This window comes from Aureobasidium namibiae, assembly GCF_000721765.1.
Source record: "Aureobasidium namibiae CBS 147.97 unplaced genomic scaffold scaffold_12, whole genome shotgun sequence".
Lineage (NCBI taxonomy): Eukaryota > Fungi > Ascomycota > Dothideomycetes > Dothideales > Saccotheciaceae > Aureobasidium > Aureobasidium namibiae.
Window position 1 is genome coordinate 38,182 of NW_013581197.1, and position 22,330 is coordinate 60,511.

The window sequence follows — 22,330 nt, forward strand, 5'->3', positions numbered from 1 at the left end:
CATGACCATGATTCTCCTTGGTCACTTTTCAGATTCGAACATGATTGTGCATTTCGACAGGCCACATATGACCAGTGGAGGGGATCAAGCGGGAAGCCGCAGCATGTCATGCACGCCGCCGCGCATATGAGAAGTTGCTACTTGATTGTGGATCCTTCCGCGTTTGCTCGCCTGCCTCAAACGGAGAGGCACGATTTGGCTGTCAACATTCAACACGAGTGAGGATGCCTTTCTCTTCATCTCCATCTCCACCTCATCTTGCTTCACCCTCGTCTAGACTCTGTTCACCAACATCCCACACTCCCCATTCGCTCCAAGCATGTCAGGCTACGCGTGTGCGTCAAATGGATGCCGCAATATCGGCAAGCGTCGTCGCGGTAACTGCAAGACAGACTACTACTGTAGCAGAACTTGCCGGCAGGCGCACTGGAAGAAACACAAGTCTACCTGCAAAAAACCTGATGCCTTCTTGCCATTGAGACCCGGCGTCCTTGACTTTATGAGACTGCCTCGCGAAGTGCGTGACAAGGTAAGCGGTCCCTGCATGTTCTTACTCGCTGTCTACTGGTACTGATCAACACAGATCTACGCAGAGGTTATCATTGCCAGATTCTCTCCCTCCGAGCAGGCCGAGTACGACGAGCTCTCAGCTCTCAAAGGCAAACCAGATCGCTGCAACAGACGTAGAAACCGCTCGGACTTGCTCGACCGCCACTTGATGGTTTCTCATGGAGTTGATCCTTTCGAAATCTGCAACGTTCCCTTCCAGGGCTTCGGACCTCTCTTCAAAGTCCGTGGACTACTTCTCGCAAACAAGCAGATCTCTCAGGAGCTCATGGAGACTTTTTGGTCCAAAAACACCGTCTTCCTTCTTGTCCAAGAGGATCACCCTCTCAACATGCCTGGTCAACCATACCACGACTACACTGCTCGAGTCACTCAGAGGGCCAAGAAGCTGTATATCAACGTGGTTACCGCCGAAGACCACCCTGGAGAAGACAACTTCCAAACTTGTGTCGACACCGTCAAGCGCCAGCTGAACGATATCGTCAGCTCCCTCAACCGTCATGGCGACAGACTCGAATCGCTGACTGTACGCTATACATCATGCTTCCCTGGCGAGATCGAGGATCTTCGTGTCGATGCCGATGGTTTGGCTGCTCACAGAGAGGCTCGTGTCATCTGGGTCATGGATCCCCGTACCGACAAAATGCGCTCTCTCAACCACACTGATAAGAAGCAACTCTACCTCCACAGCGCCACTATCGCCGACGCCTTGTGCGCGCTCCACATTCCCGTCTCTAACTTCCGCATCTTCGGCGATCTCTCTGGCCCCGATCTTGCACGCGTATCCCGCAAGTTCGGTAGTCCTGCCCCTAAGGCCTCCAAAGAGAAGCTGGACAGGTACGGTCAATGTCTCAACAAGCGAGCTGAGGACTTCAGACAGATGGCCAACAACAATCCTGGTTCGGCTTAATCAACGTCTGTATAACCTTACTTGATCATAAAATCTTGTTGGTCTAGTTGCAACTTCTTTAGAACATCGCACGTTCCAATCTCGAAAGAAGAAAAGGACAAGGATCACTGAGGTTAACACAAGTCAAGATACTTGCCAGTGTTGACGAGATTTATATCGGCAACAGGTTTTTGAGTTTCTGGTTCCGGTGATCAACTAACGAGATATTGATACTTTGAATATACTGTATATCGCCAGAACTAGATACAGATGAATGTATTCTTCTATTACTGACATGATTACAATTGAGGTGCTTGAATAAGATGTAGTGTTCTACGAGAGTATCAAACAGGGTGTCACGCACTTCAAAATTCACTTTGGGGAGATAGAAAGTCGACGAGGGAACAAAGTCAAGAAGCAAGTTGTTGTTTATGCAAACCGAAAGTGTAATTATTGCATTTCTATCGTGTACCTCATGTACCGTACCAGATGTAATTAGTGTAGAAGAAAAAGGCCTTTTGTACGACACGCTCTAGAGGAAAAAAGAAACACAAAATCCCAAAACTCCGTCGTGAACGTCTAGCAGCATGCTTAGAACAACTTGTGCTCGAGGGTCATGTCATTCTCAGGCTCCAGACCAACACAAGCGCGGAAAATGTTCACCAGAGCGTTTCTCTGCTTGCTCAAAGCGTTGACAACGGGAGTGCCGGGAGGAGTCAGAGGAGCCTTGAGCATGTAGCTCAACACACTCAGCACGGAGTGGAAGCCTTTGAACTCGGCATCTTCGGTCCCGTTGGCTCTCCACTGAACTCTGGTCATGAGCTCGGCAATCAAGACCAAGTCGATGATGAGAGGCGAGGCCAACAGTGAGTCTTCGCAGATGTTGAACATGTTGATGGTTTGGTGGCCGCCCATGAAGATTTCGGCATAGTATTCGTCCAGAGCTCTCTTGTTGTCACCGACGCTGGGCATGTACTTGATGACGACGGTGTGATCAGGGTGTTCGTCCTTTGCGTAGAGGATGTTGTTGGCAGCAACCATGTCATCAACAACGTTCGACTTGGAGATCTCCTTTGATCTGAACTGAGAAGGGGCCGAGAGGTTCTTGCCGTCATTGTTGCCGAGATGGTTGTAAGAAGCCAAAGACTTGACTTTGATTCCGGCGTTGATGAGGAAGTCAACGAGAGCGGACTTCATCTTGGTTTGGCCTGACTTGAAGTCGTCACCTCCGATGAAGGCGGAGTGTTTCTCGGCCAGAGCAATGACACCGGGCACGAAAGTGTTTTGGGGCGAGCCGTTGATGAACGGTGCGTTTTCGAGGATACAGGCGGTTGCGAAGATTGTGGAGGGGGCAATCTCGGCATGGCCTGAGGCGATTGACTGGAGGAGGTTCTCTGCTGTGTCATTGACGCCGGGAAGGATGTCGGCAAAGCGCTCTGTGTTGGCAGTCCATTGGACGATGATCTTGTCCAGATTGTGCTTGGACTTGAACTCGCTAAACAGAGAATTAGCAAGATTGATAGGCCGTGGGATCAAGAAACTGCTTACCGGATGTCTGCTCTGATCTTCTCAAGGTGCTCGGTGCAGGCCTTGGAGCCCTCAAGAATGTTGTCTGCCCTCGATTCTTGGTTGGCGGCGATGAAGTCAGGGTAGTAGATACTGGGCAGGGGGACCATCTGTGACATCTCCTTGCGGACCATCTGCTTCAAGGTAGGCTCGAGGACTCCAGCTCTGTCCATCGATTCGGCAATGTTCATGCCGCTGATGTCCCAACCACCAATGACAAGATCGTTGGGGTTGACCATGGGGAGAAGTTGGTTGAAGGGAACAAAGATCTCCTCGCCAGTCTCCGAATCGGCGCCGAGCTTGACTGTCGATGACATGACCATGGAACCGTAGTAGTTTGCTGATTGCTTGCCCTCGCGAGTGTCCCATGAAAGACCTTGACGGTTGGCAATGATACCAGCAGTCACAGTCGATCCATTGTTGCCTGTATGCGATGAGCGAGAGTTCAGTCTGAGATCGTGGTTCAGATATACATACCACCCCAGCCGACAAGCATCATGCCGACTCTGCCAACCTTGCGCTCGACCTTGAAGTCATAGGCAGTCTCTTTGGGTGTAGCGACGTAGCCGCCATTGGATGACTTGGTGACCTTGGTCTGGCGGTAGACGTACTTGCTGACGATAGCATCATCAGAGTATGTTACGTTGGGAGACTGGACGGTGAAGAGGGGTGCTTGAGCGTTGCTCGAAGCAGTAGACTGCGTCTCGTTGAGGTAAGGAGCCATGGTGATGGAAGTAAGAAGCGAAGACAAAGACGAGGTGTATGAAGGATGATCAAGCAAGACTGCACAAGACTGCACAGAGATCTATGTACTTAGAGTTGTGGTTGTAGTGATAAGAAAAAGAAAGGAAAGCCTACAAAAGTCAAGCTTAAATAACTCCATTGCGGAACAATGTAGCAACCGCAACGGAGAGGGAAGGAGCAGCTTGAGATGCTCGCATTATTGTTTGACCCCAGATGTACCAAGATGGACGAGTTTCACGGATCATCTTGATAGTCCGGGGTGAAGGAGTTGGAGAGCGGAGGTAACGGAGGCATGGTTTCGCCGTACTTTCGGAACAAATAACAGCAGGCGGTGAAGACGAGGCTTGTCTGTCTTGTATGGGTATGATTACGACATGTGGCCGTTCCTCGCAGATTGCTACAGTTCCTTTCAGAGCTTAATGGTGCACTCGCCAGAGAGAGACTACACAAGCAAGAGTGCCGTATGAGAGATGGAGTTGGCAAACACGCTCACCCTGCCCAAGTCTCAGATACACTTCATTTGTCAACAGGACTCGGCCGAGTAAACAGAGCTCTCCTATCTGATCGGATGCAAAGGAATATTCGGATCGGCTTGATGCGCGAGGCAGCCTGGAGGAATAGGGAGAGATCACAAAGGTGAGACGAGTCAACAAAGTCAAATCGAGGAGATGATGACATGGTTCGGCTCCTGGATTTACAACAACAGTAGGGCGTGGTCCCTTTGCTATGTTGTTGAGGCCTCCGTAGCAACAATGTAAGCACGTTGTCTGGTATGGTTTAATGAATTTCGCATGCGGTTGTGATCGGGTCAGACAAGTCGTTGCCGCGATAGATGATGGCTGTGGCTGTTGCGAAAGAAGGCCTGTCGAAGAAATGTAAAGTTTGGCACGGAGCGGCAGGAGTGGATCTGTCGATCATTTTGGCTGTCAGTCCTCGGCGAGAGTCGCGAGACTGTGGTAGAGGGCTGCATCTAATACAAGCGGTCGTCAATTGACAAAGCACTCGCAAATTCGCAATGGTACGGCTCATGCTGGACTATTCTGCCACACAGCTTGAGTCGGTAATTTGGACAAGACTTCCTAGAAAAGCACGCATGTGATTGTTCGCTCGAGGCGGCAGCCAATCAAGGGAGCAGTTTGCGGGACCCTGGGGGTGCTTTGACCAAGACGAGAGTGCTCATCTCCTTTAATTAGTCCCCCGACCACCGAAACAGAGAGACTAGAGTCGAGCAAGCGGGTGCTGCAAATTGTCTTCACGAGCGCTTGTGGAGTTTGACGAGCGATATGATGATCTTGGATGGAGCATCTCGACGGTCGCTGGGCGTGTGTGGAAAGACAGTCGTAATGCACTAACTCCTGGGCACATCTCTGCCTGACACTTTGTCTTCCTTCCTCTTCCTCTCCTCGTTGCGATTCCTACCTATCTTTTCGTCTTCGTCACTGTCTTTTACTATTGCCGTCGCTTTTAATATTCGAGCAGCCATTCATTTAGTGTTTTGTCCACTCGCCGCACCGAGGCATTTAATTACAACTGCGTGCCTTCCAGACCCAGACCTTCTGCGGCAGACGCCAGGGGCTTCATTGTTTTCTCGTACTGTTGATGCTACCACGAAACTATCAACGGTCCGGATCAGAAACTCACATACAAACAAAGTCTCTCCTTTGAGCAGACCAACACTACCGGTTCGGCACTCGCTGGTTTGATCCCGAACAAGGTCGATTGTTATCGCATCCTTATCCACAAAACCGTCGCTTCTGTTTATTCTTCCAAGGTCGGGAAGCATCTTGCAAAGCTAGACTCGACCACCACCGCCAGCAGCCATGGAGACCGAGCGACCATTGAGCATCCTTCCGTCGATCAAATGCTCCGACTGCGGTGCTGAGATCCAAATCTCTGCCATGGGAGAGCACGTGTGTCCATCACAGCAGAAGGAGGACCAGGTGTCGCCAAAGCTCAGATCGCCAATTGCATCACCGGCCACATCTCCCTCGATAGAGCAGCCACGAGCTCTGCTACCGCCCAACAAGCAGAGCTTGAACAGACCCCCGTCGAGGCCGAACAGGAGTCCTCTTCCTCGTATTGATCCTTCTGTAGCGAGTGAGTCCCACAAGTCTTGGACAGTCAGGACAAGGCAGCTAACAGGACGCAGACAAGCCGTACCAAGCGCGAAAGGAACTGCTTTCACCAGATGGATCCAGCAGCTCAGGACGTCGCACACCACTGACACCACTCACTGGCAGACCTGGCCGCTCCCCTGGAATGCGCAGTGCTACCAGCCCCAGCCCCAGGCTCCCACGAGAACCATCGCAAGAGCTCACTGGAAACATGGACTGCGCATTCCCACCCTTCCCTACAGCACGATCCAAGTCGGTAGCAAGAGTCAAGAGCCCCGTACCCGATGCACACTACGCACCTCGAAGCCCCATGGGCACGGGCGGTGCCAACGTCGTGCGCAAGCTGGATAACATCGCATCTGGTCCTTTCAATGCTCGCAGTACCTCTAGATCACCTCCTGCGAGTGCAAGCACTCGACCACCTCCTGCCATTACCATCGACCAGCCTCCGGTCGAGAGAGCAGCGTCGCCCATTTTCAGATCGGCGTCGCCTGTGAGTTATGAGAGACCTGCGTCTCCTCCAACAAGATCAGCATCTCCCCCTCAAGTCCCTGCTTCGCCCACCTTGTCCACTGCTTCGACATCTCCTGGCGGCACCAACCGTGAAGGTCGCCCTATCCCACAACGTCCTGTCAGACCAGAGCCGCTGGATGGCTTCCTTGCCTTGCTCAAGAGCGAATCCGAGGCCGCCGGTCAACAACTGTCCAACATGACTATCCGCTCAAACACCTTCCCTCTTCCTCCGACCGCACCCAAATCGCCCGAAGTTGGCTCAGTCGTCAGAAGCCCTTCGGCACCGCCTACCAGACAGCGAAGGCCTACCATCTCTGGCGCTTCGCAGAGCGCTCCTAGTGACTTGCTCCCCACCATCTCGACCACTGCTCCCCCACTGCCACCACTTCCTACCATCTCTACCGCCGTGGCACCAGCACCGCCCCCGCTTCCTTCGGCCGCCGATTTGCAAAAGCATGCGCACCCCATTGTACACGCTCCTTCAGATTCGGCCTCTTCGGCTTCGTCGACACGAAGCTTCAAGTCAGACGTTAGCCCCCCTGGCTCGGCCTCATCAAGTGTATCTATGCTATCGTCTACTCTGGGTGACCTCTCTGATCCCTCTCTGGTTGTTCCCAGTCTGCAATTAAAGAACAAGCAAACAAACCGCTTGAGCCCAGACGATGCTTTGAAGCCTAGCTTTGTCGCCGCTGAGCAACCCGTCTCGATTGGTGAGAGACTTGACAGTCCGACCGAAAAGATGGACCGCTTCCCTCTGAACCTTCCTCGTACCTCTCATGAGGTCGACCTGCCCGAATCGCCTGTTGTCCCTGGTTTCCTCCTTCAGCGCTCGCAAAGCTCCATCTCGGCCACATCTACTCCCATGGCATCTCCACCTACTGAACACGGCTTCTCTTCCAGACCCACATCTGCAAAGCGACCCGGCACTTCGTCGAAGCACATATGCAGAGGTTGCAGCGAGCCTATCCAAGGCAAATCTGTCAAGGCTGCCGATGGCCGTCTCACTGGTCGTTACCACAAACACTGCTTTGTCTGCAAAACCTGCAAGTCAGCCTTTGCGACTGCTGACTTTTACGTCATTGACAACAATCCATACTGCGAACACCATTACCACGAGCTCAACAACTCTCTGTGTGCCCACTGCGACCGCGGTATCGAAGGACCTTACCTCGAGACCCAACAAGGACAGAAGTTCCACCCTAGCTGTTTCACCTGCATTGATTGCTCGAAGCCGCTCAGCGATGATTACTTTGAGATCGCTGGCAAAGTTTACTGCGAGCAGCACGCTTTTGCTTCTGTACAACGTCAAGAGGGACTCGGACCAAAGAGAAACATGGAGAGAAGAACCACACGCTTCATGGTCATGTAAGCATGATTAAAGCTCTAATGCTTAGCAACGAGCTCCGAGCTCCAACCTCCGCCAAGTTGCGGACGACTGAACGCGAACCATGCACATATCCTTTCCATCTCTACCGTCCTCTGCGACTACACGCTGATCACGGACCTTCATCTTCATTCTGGACACATCCATTTGTCCCCTACCCTTCTGTCATTCGCTTTGAATACACCTGTTTATTTCGGAGATACCCACAACTTCATTGTATATACTTCTCTACATAGCATGCCAGGCTGTAGCTGTTGAAACAGCTTGTACGGCACTGCACAAAATCTATTGATAATAGACTTACAACCAACATCATTTTAACATCTTGATCGTATTTTGCTACATTTCACTGCGACCGGAGAAAGAGGATCCATTCTCCACGTCTCCATTTTTGTTACGATCGACCTCGCGCCGGTCTCATAGCTTAAACAATTGCCCTAGTAGCTAAATGGTGCAACCGCGTAGACGGCACGACCCAATGCGGTGGGCATGTAGTCTCGACCCTGCGTGTGTATTGCGGTATTAGTGATAGGTACCTCAACGTGTACCGCTCGGGAAGGGTCTTTTGTCTGGGCTGACAGAGTCAACGACGAGTCTTGCAAGACTCGAGACTCAGGACGGTGGGAATGGTCGATGTTTGGAGCAAGATTGCAGTGCAATTTGCCGGCCGCGCGAGCAAGAGTCATGTCTGACGGAAGCGAGGATCTCACTACTCTCGGCCAAGGCAAAAGCACGGTTGGTGGCTGGCTGTTCTAGTGGTAAGTATCTCACCGGTGTCTGCGCGACCGTTTTTCTCCTCTGGAGGGAAGTCCTCACGTGGAAGTGGTGGAGCGAAAGAGCAAGCCCAGCGAGATGGGCAAGCCGAGATGACAGAGGAATACAAAGGTCGAGGGTGGCGTAGACATTGGCATTGGAGGTTTAGGCGCACAGGAAGCATCAGGTAGAGCGAGTGGTGCCTGTGCAAGAAAAGTAGCTATGTTTAGACAGTTGCAGGTTTGAGAGACAATCGCAACTTCGGTCGAACGTCTGCCAACTCGAGGACCTACCTACCTGATAGACGAGCGAGGGTGACGGGACGAAAGTTGACTTCCACAATGAGAGACGGACACATCTTTGAGCGTTTCAAGCTGTGCGATGGTCTCTTGTTCACGGTCGAGGACCTTCTTCTAGAAGATTGGGCTCTTCGGTAGAGCCTGGTTGAGTTAGGGCCTCAGCCTTAAGTTAGAAAGGTTAGCGTGTGGAGGTCGAAGCCTGTGCGCATCCTATTGAATTGCACCTGCCTGCTGGGGGTGGTCTGTGTCTGGTCAAATCTGCCAGCTTTCGAGTCTGAGCTGGCAGATGGCTGGAAGGGCAGAGACAAGCGAGGGAAAGCTGGAGAGACCTTTGTAGACAGAGACACAGCTGCGTGAAGAGGCTCGGACTGGAACAGCAATCACCAAGAGACACGGGCTCAGCAAGTGTAGCAGACAGAGGCTCAGTCGATTGTGCGTCGAGATTGCTTTGAGATCAGCGTTTGAGTGCGCGAGTCAACTCTTCAGTGTTGGTTTCGGGCTAAACGTCTTCCGCGGCCCAAGTCGCAGCCAGCCCCTTTTGATTTATCGCACGTCGTAGGGCGGCGCTGCTGAAGTTGATTCGTTTTGCCTTGCCAGCTCTGCAAACAACAGTCTCTCGGAGCCGTCGCACAGCAGACTGTTCCTTGCCTCTCTTTGTCTCTTGTCCCTTGACCTGATCTGCCGCACGCCAACCGCTGAAAAACTGCACACCAAAGACGTTTCTACGTTTCTGCGTTTCCTGCATTTTTGCATCGACGTCGGCCCTGCTGCACCACCGTTGACCTTTTCCGCATTCGCCGTCAATTAGCCTGCCAACGAGCGACGGTCAATCTATCGAATCCGACATCTGACCCATTCACATCTCGTCCGATTCCACATACACGTCCAATTCCTTGCTCCTCGACCAGATCTGAACTCTGCCTCAGACTCCAGTCTACGGCTCAGCGCAGCTTCACTCTCCTTGTCAGACTCGCCCCGCTGTCGCACCTCAAGGTCGGTACCAACCCACAGCAACCCTTCCCTTGCCTGCACCACCCTCTCTATTTTCGTCACCACCATCTGTCGATTCGTCTGTCTGCGTCAAGCAATCGCTCTTGTATACAGACCCTGCAGGCGTCGCCCAGCGTCGAACACCAGCCACAGACTGCCAAAGCGACATCACCTCCGACGCACTTTTCCATTCGCTGTTCGCGCCATCGTCGTTCGTCCGCTTTGCCTCTCACTTCCTTCGTTCGCCATTCGTTCGCGATTCCCTTCTCTTATTTCCGTTCACTGCATCAAAGACTCCACCAGCCTCATGTACCACTGACAACCTCGTTCGTGCGACGCATGCTGACAAGCCTCACAGCATCTCTTGTAATCGCCTCTACGCGTTTTCCTCATCACCTCCCGGCAACATCCACCTTTTGAATACCGTAACCGATCAAACAACACAACCGCCGCAAACATGGGTTGTGGTATGAGCACCGAAGATAAGGAGGGCAAGCAGAGGAACGAGGAGATTGAGAACCAATTGAAGAAGGATCGCATGATGCAGAGAAACGAGATCAAGATGCTCTTGCTCGGTGCGTCGTCGCCTGCCGCTGCCGAATCTCTTTACCCTCGCTGACACAGAATCGCAGGTGCTGGTGAATCCGGAAAGTCGACTATTCTCAAACAGATGAAGCTCATCCATGAGGGCGGCTATTCTCGTGACGAGAGAGAGTCGTTCAAGGAAATCATCTTCAGCAACACCGTCCAATCCATGCGCGTCATCCTCGAAGCAATGGAGTCGCTGGAGCTTCCCCTCGACGACCAGAGAGCCGAGTACCACGTCCAGACCATCTTCATGCAACCCGCACAGATTGAGGGTGACAACCTTCCCCCAGAGGTCGGCAACGCCATCTCGGTCCTCTGGAAGGACCCTGGTGTCCAGGCCTGCTTCCAACGCTCAAGAGAGTACCAGCTCAACGACTCTGCCAAATAGTATGTTGTCTTACTTGTCGCGCCCGCCGTTCTTGCTTGCTGACCACTTCAACAGCTACTTCGACTCGATAGACCGCATCGCTCAGCCTGACTACATTCCCAACGACCAGGATGTCCTCCGTTCCCGTGTCAAGACGACCGGTATCACCGAGACCACCTTCATCATTGGCGATCTTACCTACCGCATGTTCGACGTTGGTGGTCAGCGTTCCGAGCGTAAGAAGTGGATTCATTGCTTCGAGAACGTCACCACCATTCTGTTCCTTGTCGCCATCTCAGAATACGACCAGCTGCTCTTCGAAGATGAGACCGTCAACCGTATGCAAGAAGCTCTGACCCTGTTCGACAGCATCTGCAACTCAAGGTGGTTCGTCAAGACATCGATCATTCTTTTCCTCAACAAAATCGATAGATTCAAGGAGAAGCTGCCTGTCAGCCCCATGAAAAACTACTTCCCTGACTACGAAGGAGGCGCCGACTACGCTGCTGCTTGCGACTACATCCTCAACCGTTTCGTCAGCTTGAACCAGCACGAGACCAAGCAGATTTACACACATTTCACCTGCGCCACCGATACTATGCAAATCAGATTCGTCATGGCTGCTGTCAACGGTAAGCTCATAGCACCAAACATTTTCAACAAGCATTTTACTAACACAACTTCCAGATATCATCATCCAAGAGAACCTCAGATTGGCTGGTCTCATCTAAGCGCAAAAACATACGGCCGAACAGAAAAGATGCATTTGTTTCTTTGTTTATGGCCTCCTCTCTGGCCAGAGTTTAAGAATCAACAGTCTTAACTCCATGTTTCCGGACCTTCTTTCGGTATCCCGGTCGTTCGCATTTGGCATCCGAGAACTCCAAAACAGTCACTTGTCTTCTCTTCTTAGGCAAGCGTTGTTTTGATGGCTGCCGACATAGACACACAACACAAAAACCCGTCGGTTCTATAAGGCCTTTGGAGCGATCTAATCTCGAAAGATGAAAAATCGATGTTCTTATTACAGCTGGGAGAAAGGACAGTAGGGCGGCCTGCTTCTCATATCTCTCTGCTTCTGCGACAATGTTCCCTTACCACCCCTCTCCGGGAAACATTTTCTTCTTCTTCTCTGGATCTTCTGGGCAAAACGGCGTCCTAGATACAACAACTTTTTGGGACGTTCAAGGAAGGGGTTTGGGGAGGTCATTTCCTTTTTCTTTTCTCACTCATCGACACCTCCCCCGGAGCCTCTTTCTTCATTTCCCATCCGAAGTTTTCTACTTCAACCTTGTTTCTTTTCAACTCATTGCATGATTCCCTTGTGCGTCCGCCGTTCTCACTCCTGTCTACTCATAGTATATATAATTTTGAACCCTGTTTTTCTCATACTCAAAAAAGCATCTTGTGCAATGCCGGAGTCTCTTCACGTGATTTCGGGATACATAGTACAACGCAAGCCCACGTTTTGGCATGTCAGAAGATTCGACTCGCAAAGGAAGAAAGCAGTCGGGCTTAAAAATGCCTGGATTTGCTTGTGCTGTAGGTCCACTCTGCCCTGTCTTATAGTCGCCACTCCAACTGAGCAAAGAGGTCAACTGCGTGTGCATTGCATAGATGAGATGTATAGCCCTGGTCGCTGCACAGCAACCCTCGAACAGCTCTCTCACATTACATATTCTTTGCATGGAGGGTAACGCGAATTTACCGGGTCTGCATGCCGTTCTGCTTTGCACGATGGAGAAAAGATTGGCGAGTGCTGCACCACATAAGCACGGGGAAAGAAAGTATCCACAGGTTAGCAACGGGTTGACTGACGTAGGAGACTCTCCCCGGTTTTCTTGGAAGGATTAGATCGATCATCAGGTACAGAGAGACATCTCGATCTTTTGGGTTTTGGTTTGTACCTTGAGGCTTGATCCTTCTGGTACTAGGAGGAGGGCTTTGAAGAGGAGGTTTTACGAGATGCTGGGCACAGTAGAAAAACCGTATGAGAGGCGGCAATAGGGCAGTTGTTCGCTAGCTAGCAAGAAGATCGAAGGCGAACAAAAGTGGTGGAGAAACAATTGGATCTCGATCACCACTGGAAAACAACGGGGATTTCTACGACGATTAGACTCTGGGTTCCTCGGAAGGACAAGACCACCTTTCTCTGTTGCTCTCTTGTTGCCATCGATCTTGATCTTTGCTGCTGCCGGCAAGCGAGAGAGGCAGGCTCAACGTAAATTTTGCACATCAATTGCGGCTCTGGACGGACGCGCCCACCGCGCCTTCGACTTCTGTGCCTTTCACATGTGTTGTCGTTGGTTGCCACCGACGTCGATGGGCCATCTTTGCTTGACCGCTAACGACTTGCTGCGGGCATCTGCGGGATAGAACAACATCTTATCCGCCCTGCAACCAATCAATGGCTCTGTTGCTAGCATAGGCATGGATCGAAAACCGTTTTCGGAGCCGCATTTGCTCTACATTTATGTTTTGGCTGAGGGCAGCACCTCAACCGCGCGCAAGGCCAGTTCTCAACTCAACCCGCAACCCGCCTTTTGCTGGTCCACACACACGCACACCCCGTGGGTGAGGCTGTGGATAGCGGTGTCTAGGCTCGATTCGGAGGAGGCGTCCTATTGTTCGCTCTATGCTCGCTTCCCCGATTGGAGATCGATGATTTGTATAAGATGTGGTTGATCTCCCCCGTCTGCCCCTCGTTTGGTTTGTTGACGTTGTGCTTCTAATTTTTTCTGACCCTTGATATTGAGATTTGCTCTTCTTGCCTCTTGTATCAGTAATTGTCTATTGTCTTTCAACTACTGTATTTCCTTCAGCAAGAATGGCCAATCCCTCCGCTTCCCTCAAGGTTCCTCAGGCCACCATGCCTAACATCAGCACCGCTCCTCTCAACACCAAGCGCAAGATTGTATGCTTCTCTGGTAGGTTGACTTCCATGTTGCTCGGGGAAGGTAATACTGACTGAACTGCCCTTTAGACTTTGACGGCACAATCTTCATGCAGGACACCGGCCACATCCTCTTCAACGCCTTTGGTTGCGGTACCGAGAGGCGCGAGATCCTCGACGAACAAATCAAGTCTGGCGAGCGTTCATTCCGCGACGTATCCGAGGAGATGTGGGGATCTCTCGATGTGCCCTTCGCCGACGGCTTCGAGGCCATGAAGGATGGCCTGGACATCGATCCCGAGTTCAAGAACTTCCACCAGTTCTGCTTGAACAACAAAATCCCCTTCAACGTCATCTCTGCTGGCTTGAAGCCCGTGCTGCGCAGTGTTCTGGACCACTTTTTGGGAGAGGAGGCTGCTGCCAACATTGACATTGTGGCCAACGAGGCTGACATCTCAGAGGATGGATCGTCGTGGAAGGTCAAGTGGCGCCATGACAATGAGTTGGGCCACGACAAGGAACTCTCCATCAACGAGTACAAGGAAGCCGCTCAACTGGAATCGGAAGACGGCACTATCCCCATGATCATCTTCATCGGCGACGGTGTATCTGACTTGCCCGCTGCCCGCCACTCCGACGTCCTATTCGCTCGCCGCGGCCTCCGTCTCGAGGAGTACTGCATCGAGAACAAGATTGCGTATATTCCTTTCGACACGTTTGCCGATATCCAAAAGGAAGTCATCAAGATTGCAAAGATTGATGACGAAAAGACCAAGGGTAAGGGATTGCCTAGCAACTTCAACCCTCGCGCAAACATGTGGCGTAGAGTCAGTTCGAAGAAGGCGATTCCTACTTTTGCGGCCATGACACCGAGGGATGAGCGTATGTTCATCTGGCCTGAGACTTTCTCCGAGGTCAAGGTCCCTGAGGTTGCTGCTTAGACGGATTGGCATCTCGAGGTCTTACGATTGATTTATTGCGAGTGAAGTAGTTTGCATTGTCATGGAAGATGGTGTGTTTATGCATCTTTTCGGGATTTAATTCTTTGTTCGGGCAGCCTATGGGTGTTTTTTTGGCTACAGCAGGCGTTCTTGTTTTTCCGCTCTCGAAGACGACCATAACATACCTTTGCAATCTAGGAGGGTATATATATATATATAAATGCGTACATGAGAACCAATACCATTCAAGCTCAATTGTGTGTTTACTAAAAGACTGTTGCTCAAACGAGTTGTGCAGCTCTTGTCCAGGAATGTGCATACAGCTGACGTAGGTTATGCAGGAGGTTTCAGGATCAAGTGCAGCCGAGGCGGATTCGGGCGGAAGCAGACAGACTTCAGGGCCACGACAGCAACGAGGGGCAGTGAGCAGTGGTTCGCGTGGCTTTGTCGTTCCGGCTATACATGTCAATAGTGACACTGTTGGACAAGCTGGTATAACAAAGGAATTGGAGAGAACAGATCGAATCTCGATGTCAAATGTCAGCTGTGTTTCTGGTTGATACCTAGGCACATTGGCAGGGGAGCTCGAAACACGTCGTCGATGTTGATTTAATCTCGCAACAGACCCGCTGTCCACTCTCCCCGCAGCTTGCTCTCGCGATCCAACGCTCGTATTTATAGAGAGAAGCTTAACTAACGACCATTTCATCATCTTCTCCCCTTCTAGACCACAGGACGATTCGGTGTTGCTGACAAGCTGCAACTTCCCTCTCTCTCCCTCCCCCTGCGCTGGCCGCACCGTAACCCACACATTGCTCCATCACAATGCCTCGACCACGCTTGTCGCCGCACCTGTCGCTGCACCGCTTCAAAAGCACCAACTCGGTCAAGTCGACATCGGATAGCCAGACCAACAGCCGAGCCGTGAGCCCCCAAAGGAAGACGACGGACGTGCAGGGTGACAAGGCACTCAACCTGATCTTGAGAGTCCAGGTGCTCGAGGTATGCATGGCCACTTGATCTCACTCCTGACCAAGCCGAGCTGACCCGCTGTCTTCAGGGCCGCAACCTCGCTCCCAAAGATAAGAATGGCACCAGCGACCCCGTAAGCTGCCCCCTTGGCTTCAACCTCGCAGGACTCGCCACTAACTGCCACCGCAGTACCTAGTCATCACACTGGGAGATGCTCGCGAAGCCACGTCCGTAATCGACAAGACATTGAACCCCAAATGGAACCAAACCTTTGATCTCCCTGTTTCAGGCATCTCGAGTCTGCTGCTCGAGGCCGTGTGCTGGGACAAGGATCGCTTTAGCAAAGACTACATGGGCGAGTTTGACGTTGCTCTCGAGGATATCTTTACAAACGGCCACACTACTCAGGAGGCAAGCAACACCCCCAACAATCTCGACATGGACTCCAGCTAACACGCTCCACAGGCCAAGTGGTATAAGCTCGAATCTAGAAAGTCGGGCCGCAAGAAGAGCCATGCCTCTGGCGAAGTCCTCTTGAAGTTCTCTATCTTCGATCCTATCAATCCCAACGCCACCGCCCAACAAACGCTCCAGAAATTCTTCCATGTTGTCGCTCTCGAAGACCCCGCTGAGGGCGACGAAGACCTCGATGAACTAGCCCGAGCAGGAGAATCCCTCGACGAGGACGAGGACGATGATGAAGACGGTTCCGGCAGCCCCGAGCAATCGGAAAAGAGGAAGAAGAGACACAGACTCGCTCGTCTGAAGCGCAAGACCAAGCTGAAGGCTTACGAGTTCAATGGTATGAGTGCTGTTGCCGGTGTTCTCTTTGTTGAGATACAGAAGGTGACAGACCTGCCTCCGGAGCGCAACATGACCCGTACCTCGTTCGACATGGATCCCTTTGTCGTCAGCTCCTTGGGCAAGAAGACATACAGGACTCGCGTCGTCAGGCACAACCTCAACCCAGTCTTTGAAGAGAAACTCGTCTTCTCGGTGTTGCGACATGAGATCAACTACTCACTCAACCTTACTGTCATCGACAGGGACAAGCTTTCCGGAAACGACTTTGTTGGTGCTGCGACTTTCTCCCTCGAAAGAGCTAGGGCTGTTCAGCCAGAGGCTGACCCGGAAACTGGTCTTTACAACTGTCCCGAGACCCCGGACGCTGGAGCCACCTCTGGCACCGAATATAGACGCTCAAGATTTCGCTTGAACTCGTCGCGGTCACAGTCGAGTCAGACGCTTAGCAGGTCGTCTCGCAACGCCTCGGCCAAGGATCTCAACAAAATCTCTAGGACATCTTCGAACACAAGCAGCCACAGACCTTCGTTACGGAAGGAAGACTCTGGCGACTCTCTCAATGCTATCGACTCGCGCGAGGACTTCCCGACACCAATGTCACAGGTGACCAGCAATCCATACATGACTGACGCTTCTGGCATTCCTCAAGTCAACGTGGATAATGACGGTGTCGATGATCCAGACCTCAAGTATTATGCTGTTCCTCTGCAGTTGAAGCACAAGGACAGATGGGAAGACAAGCACAACCCCATCGTTCACATCAGGGTCAAGTATCTACCATATCAAGCCCTTCGTCAACAATTCTGGCGTGCTATGTTGAAGCACTATGATGCAGACGACACTGGAAGCCTCGACAAGGTTGAACTGACTACCATGCTTGATACTCTTGGTTCGACCTTGCACGAGAACACTATCAACTCCTGGTTCAAACGCTTTGCTGCTGAGAATGGCGGAGAGGAGGTGTTGACCATGGATCAGGCAGTAATTTGTCTCGAGGACCAGCTTATGAAATACCAAAAGAAGGCAACTCTCGCGGACACCATCCAAGGAAAACTCCATATCGCGGAAACATCAACATCGAAGCTGACTTCCGCCGACGGGTCCAAATCGGCCGAGAGTCTTGTACGTTCTGAAGACAGCTCGACGCTGGGGACACCCCTTAATAACCGCTCTCAAACCTCTGTGATTCCAGCACTGGAAGTTCAGGACCTGTCAGCCGACGGAGAAGAAGGAGGTGCTTTGCCGGACGACGATCTTGCGGATGGGGAGAAGGGCGAGGAGCACATCGTTGAGATCAAGGAGTGCCCAATTTGCCATCAACCCCGTCTGGACAAGAAGAACACCGAAGCCGACATTATCACACACGTTGCCACTTGTGCGTCACAAGACTGGCGCGCTGTCAATAATATTGTCATGGGCGGCTTCGTGACCAGCAGCCAAGCACAGAGAAAGTGGTACAGCAAGGTCATCACCAAGATCGGTTACGGTGGCTACAAGATTGGAGCCAACAGTGCCAACATTCTCGTCCAAGATCGTATCACTGGGCAGATTAACGAAGAGAGAATGAGTGTGTATGTCAGACTGGGTATCCGATTGCTCTACAAAGGTCTTAAAAGCAGGGACATGGAGAAGAAGAGGATCCGCAAGCTTCTTCGATCTCTGTCTTTCAAGCAAGGCCGTAAGTACGACGACCCTGCTTCAGCATCGCAGATTCCCGGTTTCATCAACTTCCATCAGCTGGACATGTCCGAAGTTCTCTTGCAAACGAAAGATTTCAAGAGCTTCAACGAGTTCTTCTACCGCAAGTTGAAGCCAGACGCCAGGCCCTGCTCAGCTGCAGACAGGCCGGAAATTGTTGTCTCGCCAGCAGACTGCCGGACAGTCGTGTTCAATCAAATCAGTGAAGCCCAACGTGTGTGGGTGAAGGGACGCGAGTTTTCTGTCGAGAGACTCTTGGGCAATGCATATCCCGAAGACGCCAAACGCTATGCCGGAGGCTCGCTGGGGATCTTCCGTCTGGCGCCACAAGACTACCATCGCTTCCACATTCCGGTGGATGGTACGATGCTCGAGCCCAAGCTCATTGAAGGCGAGTACTATACTGTCAATCCCATGGCTATCCGCAGTGCGCTTGACGTGTATGGCGAGAACGTCAGAGTGGTGGTGCCGATTGACAGCCCCAAGCATGGACGCGTGATGGTCATCTGCGTGGGAGCTATGATGGTTGGCAGTACAGTCATCACGCGGAAGGCAGGAGAAAAGGTCAGTCGTGCAGAAGAGTTGGGGTACTTCAAGTTCGGTGGCAGTACGTTGTTGCTGCTGTTCGAGCCTGGGAGAATGGTGTACGATGACGACTTGGTGGACAACTCCAACGGAGCATTGGAGACATTGGTAAGTGGAAATGATCAAGCAATTGATGATCGAATGTGGTGCTAACAATGATGACTAGGTCCGTGTTGGCATGTCGATTGGACACAGCCCTGACGTGGCACCTCATATACCCGACATGCGCAAGGAGAATCCCAGCATGGCTGAGAAGCAGGAGGCCAAACGCAGAATTGAAGGCAGTTTTGCACCTACGAGAGCGATGCCTGGCTTGCCGTCGGCAGCCAACATGCAGTGAGTGGTCTAGAGGCTATGGAAGAAGTGCGTAGATGCGTGCGTTGTGAGAGAAGAGTTTAGCAACTACCCAGACCAACAACTGAGAGTATCTTGGACATTGTTAGACACAAACCGTCGAAATATTGAAGTGAATTGTGATGTTCGTGAGATAAATAGGTGGTCATAGCTTGAGGAAGGGTCGAAGAGAGAGGCGTGTCTTGGCGTGTCGGGGCAAGACTGGCGTGTTTACATTTGGCAGTCGGGTCGGGTCGCGGGTGCTTTCTCGATCAACACAAAGCACAAGACGCAGCAACGATCATCCACATCTCCAGCGACGCGCATACTTGACCCGATCGCTGCCATTCTCAACTCGATTATCCATTCCCGACCGTCATAGAACGGCAGGCGATGCGAATCCGCGCCATTTGACCCCCACCGAACAACCATAACCTCTCAATGACGGCCGCCATTGTCACGCGCACCCCTCTACACAACCTGAGCATGACCGGCGCACAAACGAACGGAATCAACAAGAGGAAAAGTCAGAGGCATCACAATGATCACCCGGATGAGGACGATCGACCCGTCAAGAAATCAAAGCCGACAACCACCAATACATCATCGAGGAACGCGTCGCAAAACACTGTGAAGAAGGCTAAGAAGTGTAAGTCTGCTGTATATACAATTACCGACGCGCAAATGCTGATGCGCTTGCGACCAGCTTACGATGACGACGATGATGGTTTCGTCTTTACGCGCCTGCGTCCCAAAAAGGCCAAAGGAAAGACGCCAGATGCAGCACCCGAGCTCGACACCACAGCTGGAGCTTCTGCGCCTGGCCCCGAAACACAATCTGCACAGCAACTGCCACCGCCGACCGACGAACACGCGCCGAAAGAGGCCACTCAGCCACCGAGGAAGAAGGTCAGGAAGACGTTACCTGCGAGTCCCGAGCCCACCCCGCGACGACGTTCGAAGCGCTTGTCTGGCAATAGCCCTGTTCGCGATCAAGCACCTGCCACCACCTCGAAACCAGCTACCGAGTCGCAATCGCAGCAACGGCACCCTGCGACACCGCCTGCTGCACCTACAAGCAATGAAAATGTCGCGCCAGCAGCAGATGGCAGTCCAGCCTTGGACCAGGGCGAATTGACGATACACAAAAAACGCGGCCCAGCAAAGATTCCGCTACCGTTTGGAGAGACGCCTGTGTTGCGTCGCAACAAGGAGATGCGCAAGTTGAGTGCTGAAAAGTCGAGGAGGAGTTCGTCAGGAATGAGAGGCCGGAGGGCTTCGTCTTTGATTGAAGCAGGCAGCTCACGTGGTACGTGGATTCTCTTTTTCCCCCTTTCTCGAGTATATGCACCGTCTTGTGTCTCTTGTTTTTCGCGTCTTCTGAGTCTTGGGTTGGTTTCATCCCCTGACATTAAGATTTTGCGCGCGCATTGCAGCAGGCTCCGAATTCAACATCGAAGCTTTGAAAAACGACGAATCCGACTCCAACCATGCGGATCTCGAATCCAGGCGATATGAGACCAGCGAACACCGAGAAGACGACGAAAATCATATATGGAAGATCGAAGAAGCTAACTGGGATTCTGTGGATACAGCCGAGCCACACAGTCAGGTGGAAACGAACGAGTTCTACAAACACATTTCCCAGGATCTGGTTGAGCCGAAACGTATGAGGCAACTGCTCTTGTGGTGTGGCCATCGCGCTTTGCCAGAGAAGAGTGCAGTTGGTCAGATGGATGAAGCTGAGACGGCAGCGATGCATGCAGGTGTGTTGATTTTGAATACTGTAAGCAAACGTGCGCTAACATGTGTTTCACAGCGAGAGCCATCCAGGAGGAATTGTTGAACGAATTCAGCTCGCGGAACAATCTGAGTTACTGGTACGACAGGGAAGACACGACGCCAACTGCCGTGGTCAAGAAGCCGAATCCGAGGAATATACAAAACGCCGAGAAGTTGCAGCAGTTGGAAGCAGAACTTGCGCGGTATGTTCTATTGTCCAGTACTCTCATTCCACAAGCAGCGAGCTAACGAGTATTCTCAGATTACAAGCAGAAAAACGAACATGGGATGATCTTCTAGCCTCAACTTCACAACCAAAATCTTCAGCAGAAACCGCAGATGCCGAATCATCACAATCTCCACTCGACATTTCGCCACATTCGATCAATCCCTCCCTTCTCGACCCCTCACAAGCCGACCATCTCCAAACTCTACTTTCCAGCATCTCACTCAACTCTTCTGACGCATCGACCACCCAAACGTCTACCCTCGAAAGCACGAAGACTCGCGTTGGCAACATAGCCTCATCGCTAGAATTCAAGATCGACAAACTGGCGGATGGAGCGCATAAACTTGAACAATATACAGCACACGCGCAGAAATTGGCTGATCGGGTGCTAAGTGTGGGAGCTGAAAAACTGGAAGAAAAGGACAGGAGTGTTAGAGACAAGAATAGCAGTGGGTCTGGGCAAATTGATGCGCTGGATAGGTTGAGGGGCTTGAGCCGGGTGCTGAACAGGCGTGGTTGATGAAACTTGCAATGAACTGGAGTTTTTGGAAGGGGATACTGGCTGGCTTTTGAAAGTCGTACAATGACGAGCGTTGTTGCTTGCATGCTTTTCTTGTAATGAGAGTTGATTTTCTCGATTTGCATTCTTCTCTTTTTCTTTTTTTTTTCTTCTTCACATCTGCACTGGCAGTTAGGGATGAGGTTGCATCCTGCCAGCAGTAATTCCTTTTCGACAGTTGGAAGGAAACCCTTCCGGCTCTTTCGTCCTGGACCTCTTTGATACATTTAGCATTACGACATCTTTGATCTAACCGATCTGCTTTTGGTTCTCATGATGCCTGCCTACCCTTCGTGTATCTTGAGCCTACCTCTACACTAAAGAAACGTTATATAATTGTTTATAGTTCTTCTCCGCTCCTTCCCTTATAGACTTTTATAGTAGTAACTACTCTTATGCTATACTCCTTTATATTTACCTCTTTTTTGCAATACTTTATACGAAAGGGTCTTAGGACATATAATACTAGAGACAAAAAAGACATAAATCTAGGAATAGGAAGGTATATCTTCTTAGATTATTATAATCTATATATATAGACTCTTTCACTTTCTAAAACTTATACTTTCTATTAATAAAGTGTAAAAAAGGAGCTATACTAGATACTAGAACTAGTAATAACTTCTTAAGTCTAAAAGAAATAGATAGCTTAGTTTTTAGAGTTTTTTATATTAGAATCTTAGTTTAACTATACTTATAATATTAAGAAAATAGTATAAGTATACTATATAATATTAAGTAACTAAACTCTAAGCTATAA

At 51.2% G+C, this 22,330-nt stretch overlaps 8 protein-coding genes across 8 annotated transcripts; 6 read left to right on the forward strand and 2 right to left on the reverse strand.

Annotated features, from left to right (window-relative positions):
• Nucleotides 1-319: 319 nt before the first annotated feature.
• Nucleotides 320-1,477, forward strand: M436DRAFT_50638 (uncharacterized protein; the record flags this gene model as incomplete). Its single annotated transcript, XM_013570425.1, has 2 exons — nt 320-529; nt 584-1,477. 2 exons carry the CDS (start codon nt 320-322, stop codon nt 1,475-1,477), a joined length of 1,104 nt encoding a protein of 367 aa, XP_013425879.1.
• Nucleotides 1,478-2,047: 570 nt separating this feature from the next.
• Nucleotides 2,048-3,746, reverse strand: M436DRAFT_83184 (myo-inositol-1-phosphate synthase; the record flags this gene model as incomplete). The annotated part of the gene is made up of 3 exons (XM_013570514.1): nt 2,048-2,951; nt 3,005-3,446; nt 3,500-3,746. The coding sequence occupies 3 exons, from the start codon at nt 3,744-3,746 to the stop codon at nt 2,048-2,050; spliced, it is 1,593 nt and encodes a 530-aa protein (XP_013425968.1).
• Nucleotides 3,747-5,586: 1,840 nt separating this feature from the next.
• On the forward strand, nt 5,587-7,762 carry M436DRAFT_65067 (uncharacterized protein; the record flags this gene model as incomplete). Its single annotated transcript, XM_013570460.1, has 2 exons — nt 5,587-5,863; nt 5,916-7,762. 2 exons carry the CDS (start codon nt 5,587-5,589, stop codon nt 7,760-7,762), a joined length of 2,124 nt encoding a protein of 707 aa, XP_013425914.1.
• Nucleotides 7,763-9,817: 2,055 nt separating this feature from the next.
• M436DRAFT_50018 (uncharacterized protein) lies at nt 9,818-9,988 on the reverse strand (the record flags this gene model as incomplete). The annotated part of the gene is made up of 1 exon (XM_013570323.1): nt 9,818-9,988. The coding sequence occupies one exon, from the start codon at nt 9,986-9,988 to the stop codon at nt 9,818-9,820; it is 171 nt and encodes a 56-aa protein (XP_013425777.1).
• Nucleotides 9,989-10,276: 288 nt separating this feature from the next.
• Nucleotides 10,277-11,505, forward strand: M436DRAFT_83186 (G-protein alpha subunit; the record flags this gene model as incomplete). The annotated part of the gene is made up of 4 exons (XM_013570515.1): nt 10,277-10,394; nt 10,452-10,794; nt 10,850-11,406; nt 11,462-11,505. 4 exons carry the CDS (start codon nt 10,277-10,279, stop codon nt 11,503-11,505), a joined length of 1,062 nt encoding a protein of 353 aa, XP_013425969.1.
• A 2,096-nt stretch (nt 11,506-13,601) lies between these two features.
• On the forward strand, nt 13,602-14,608 carry M436DRAFT_83187 (2,3-diketo-5-methylthio-1-phosphopentane phosphatase; the record flags this gene model as incomplete). The annotated part of the gene is made up of 2 exons (XM_013570516.1): nt 13,602-13,701; nt 13,758-14,608. The coding sequence occupies 2 exons, from the start codon at nt 13,602-13,604 to the stop codon at nt 14,606-14,608; spliced, it is 951 nt and encodes a 316-aa protein (XP_013425970.1).
• Nucleotides 14,609-15,433: 825 nt separating this feature from the next.
• Nucleotides 15,434-19,007, forward strand: M436DRAFT_74004 (uncharacterized protein; the record flags this gene model as incomplete). Its single annotated transcript, XM_013570517.1, has 5 exons — nt 15,434-15,610; nt 15,669-15,713; nt 15,770-15,991; nt 16,046-18,775; nt 18,834-19,007. The coding sequence occupies 5 exons, from the start codon at nt 15,434-15,436 to the stop codon at nt 19,005-19,007; spliced, it is 3,348 nt and encodes a 1,115-aa protein (XP_013425971.1).
• A 434-nt stretch (nt 19,008-19,441) lies between these two features.
• M436DRAFT_50379 (uncharacterized protein) lies at nt 19,442-21,531 on the forward strand (the record flags this gene model as incomplete). Its single annotated transcript, XM_013570376.1, has 5 exons — nt 19,442-19,649; nt 19,707-20,309; nt 20,596-20,723; nt 20,792-20,985; nt 21,045-21,531. 5 exons carry the CDS (start codon nt 19,442-19,444, stop codon nt 21,529-21,531), a joined length of 1,620 nt encoding a protein of 539 aa, XP_013425830.1.
• Between the last annotated feature and the right edge of the window lie 799 nt (nt 21,532-22,330).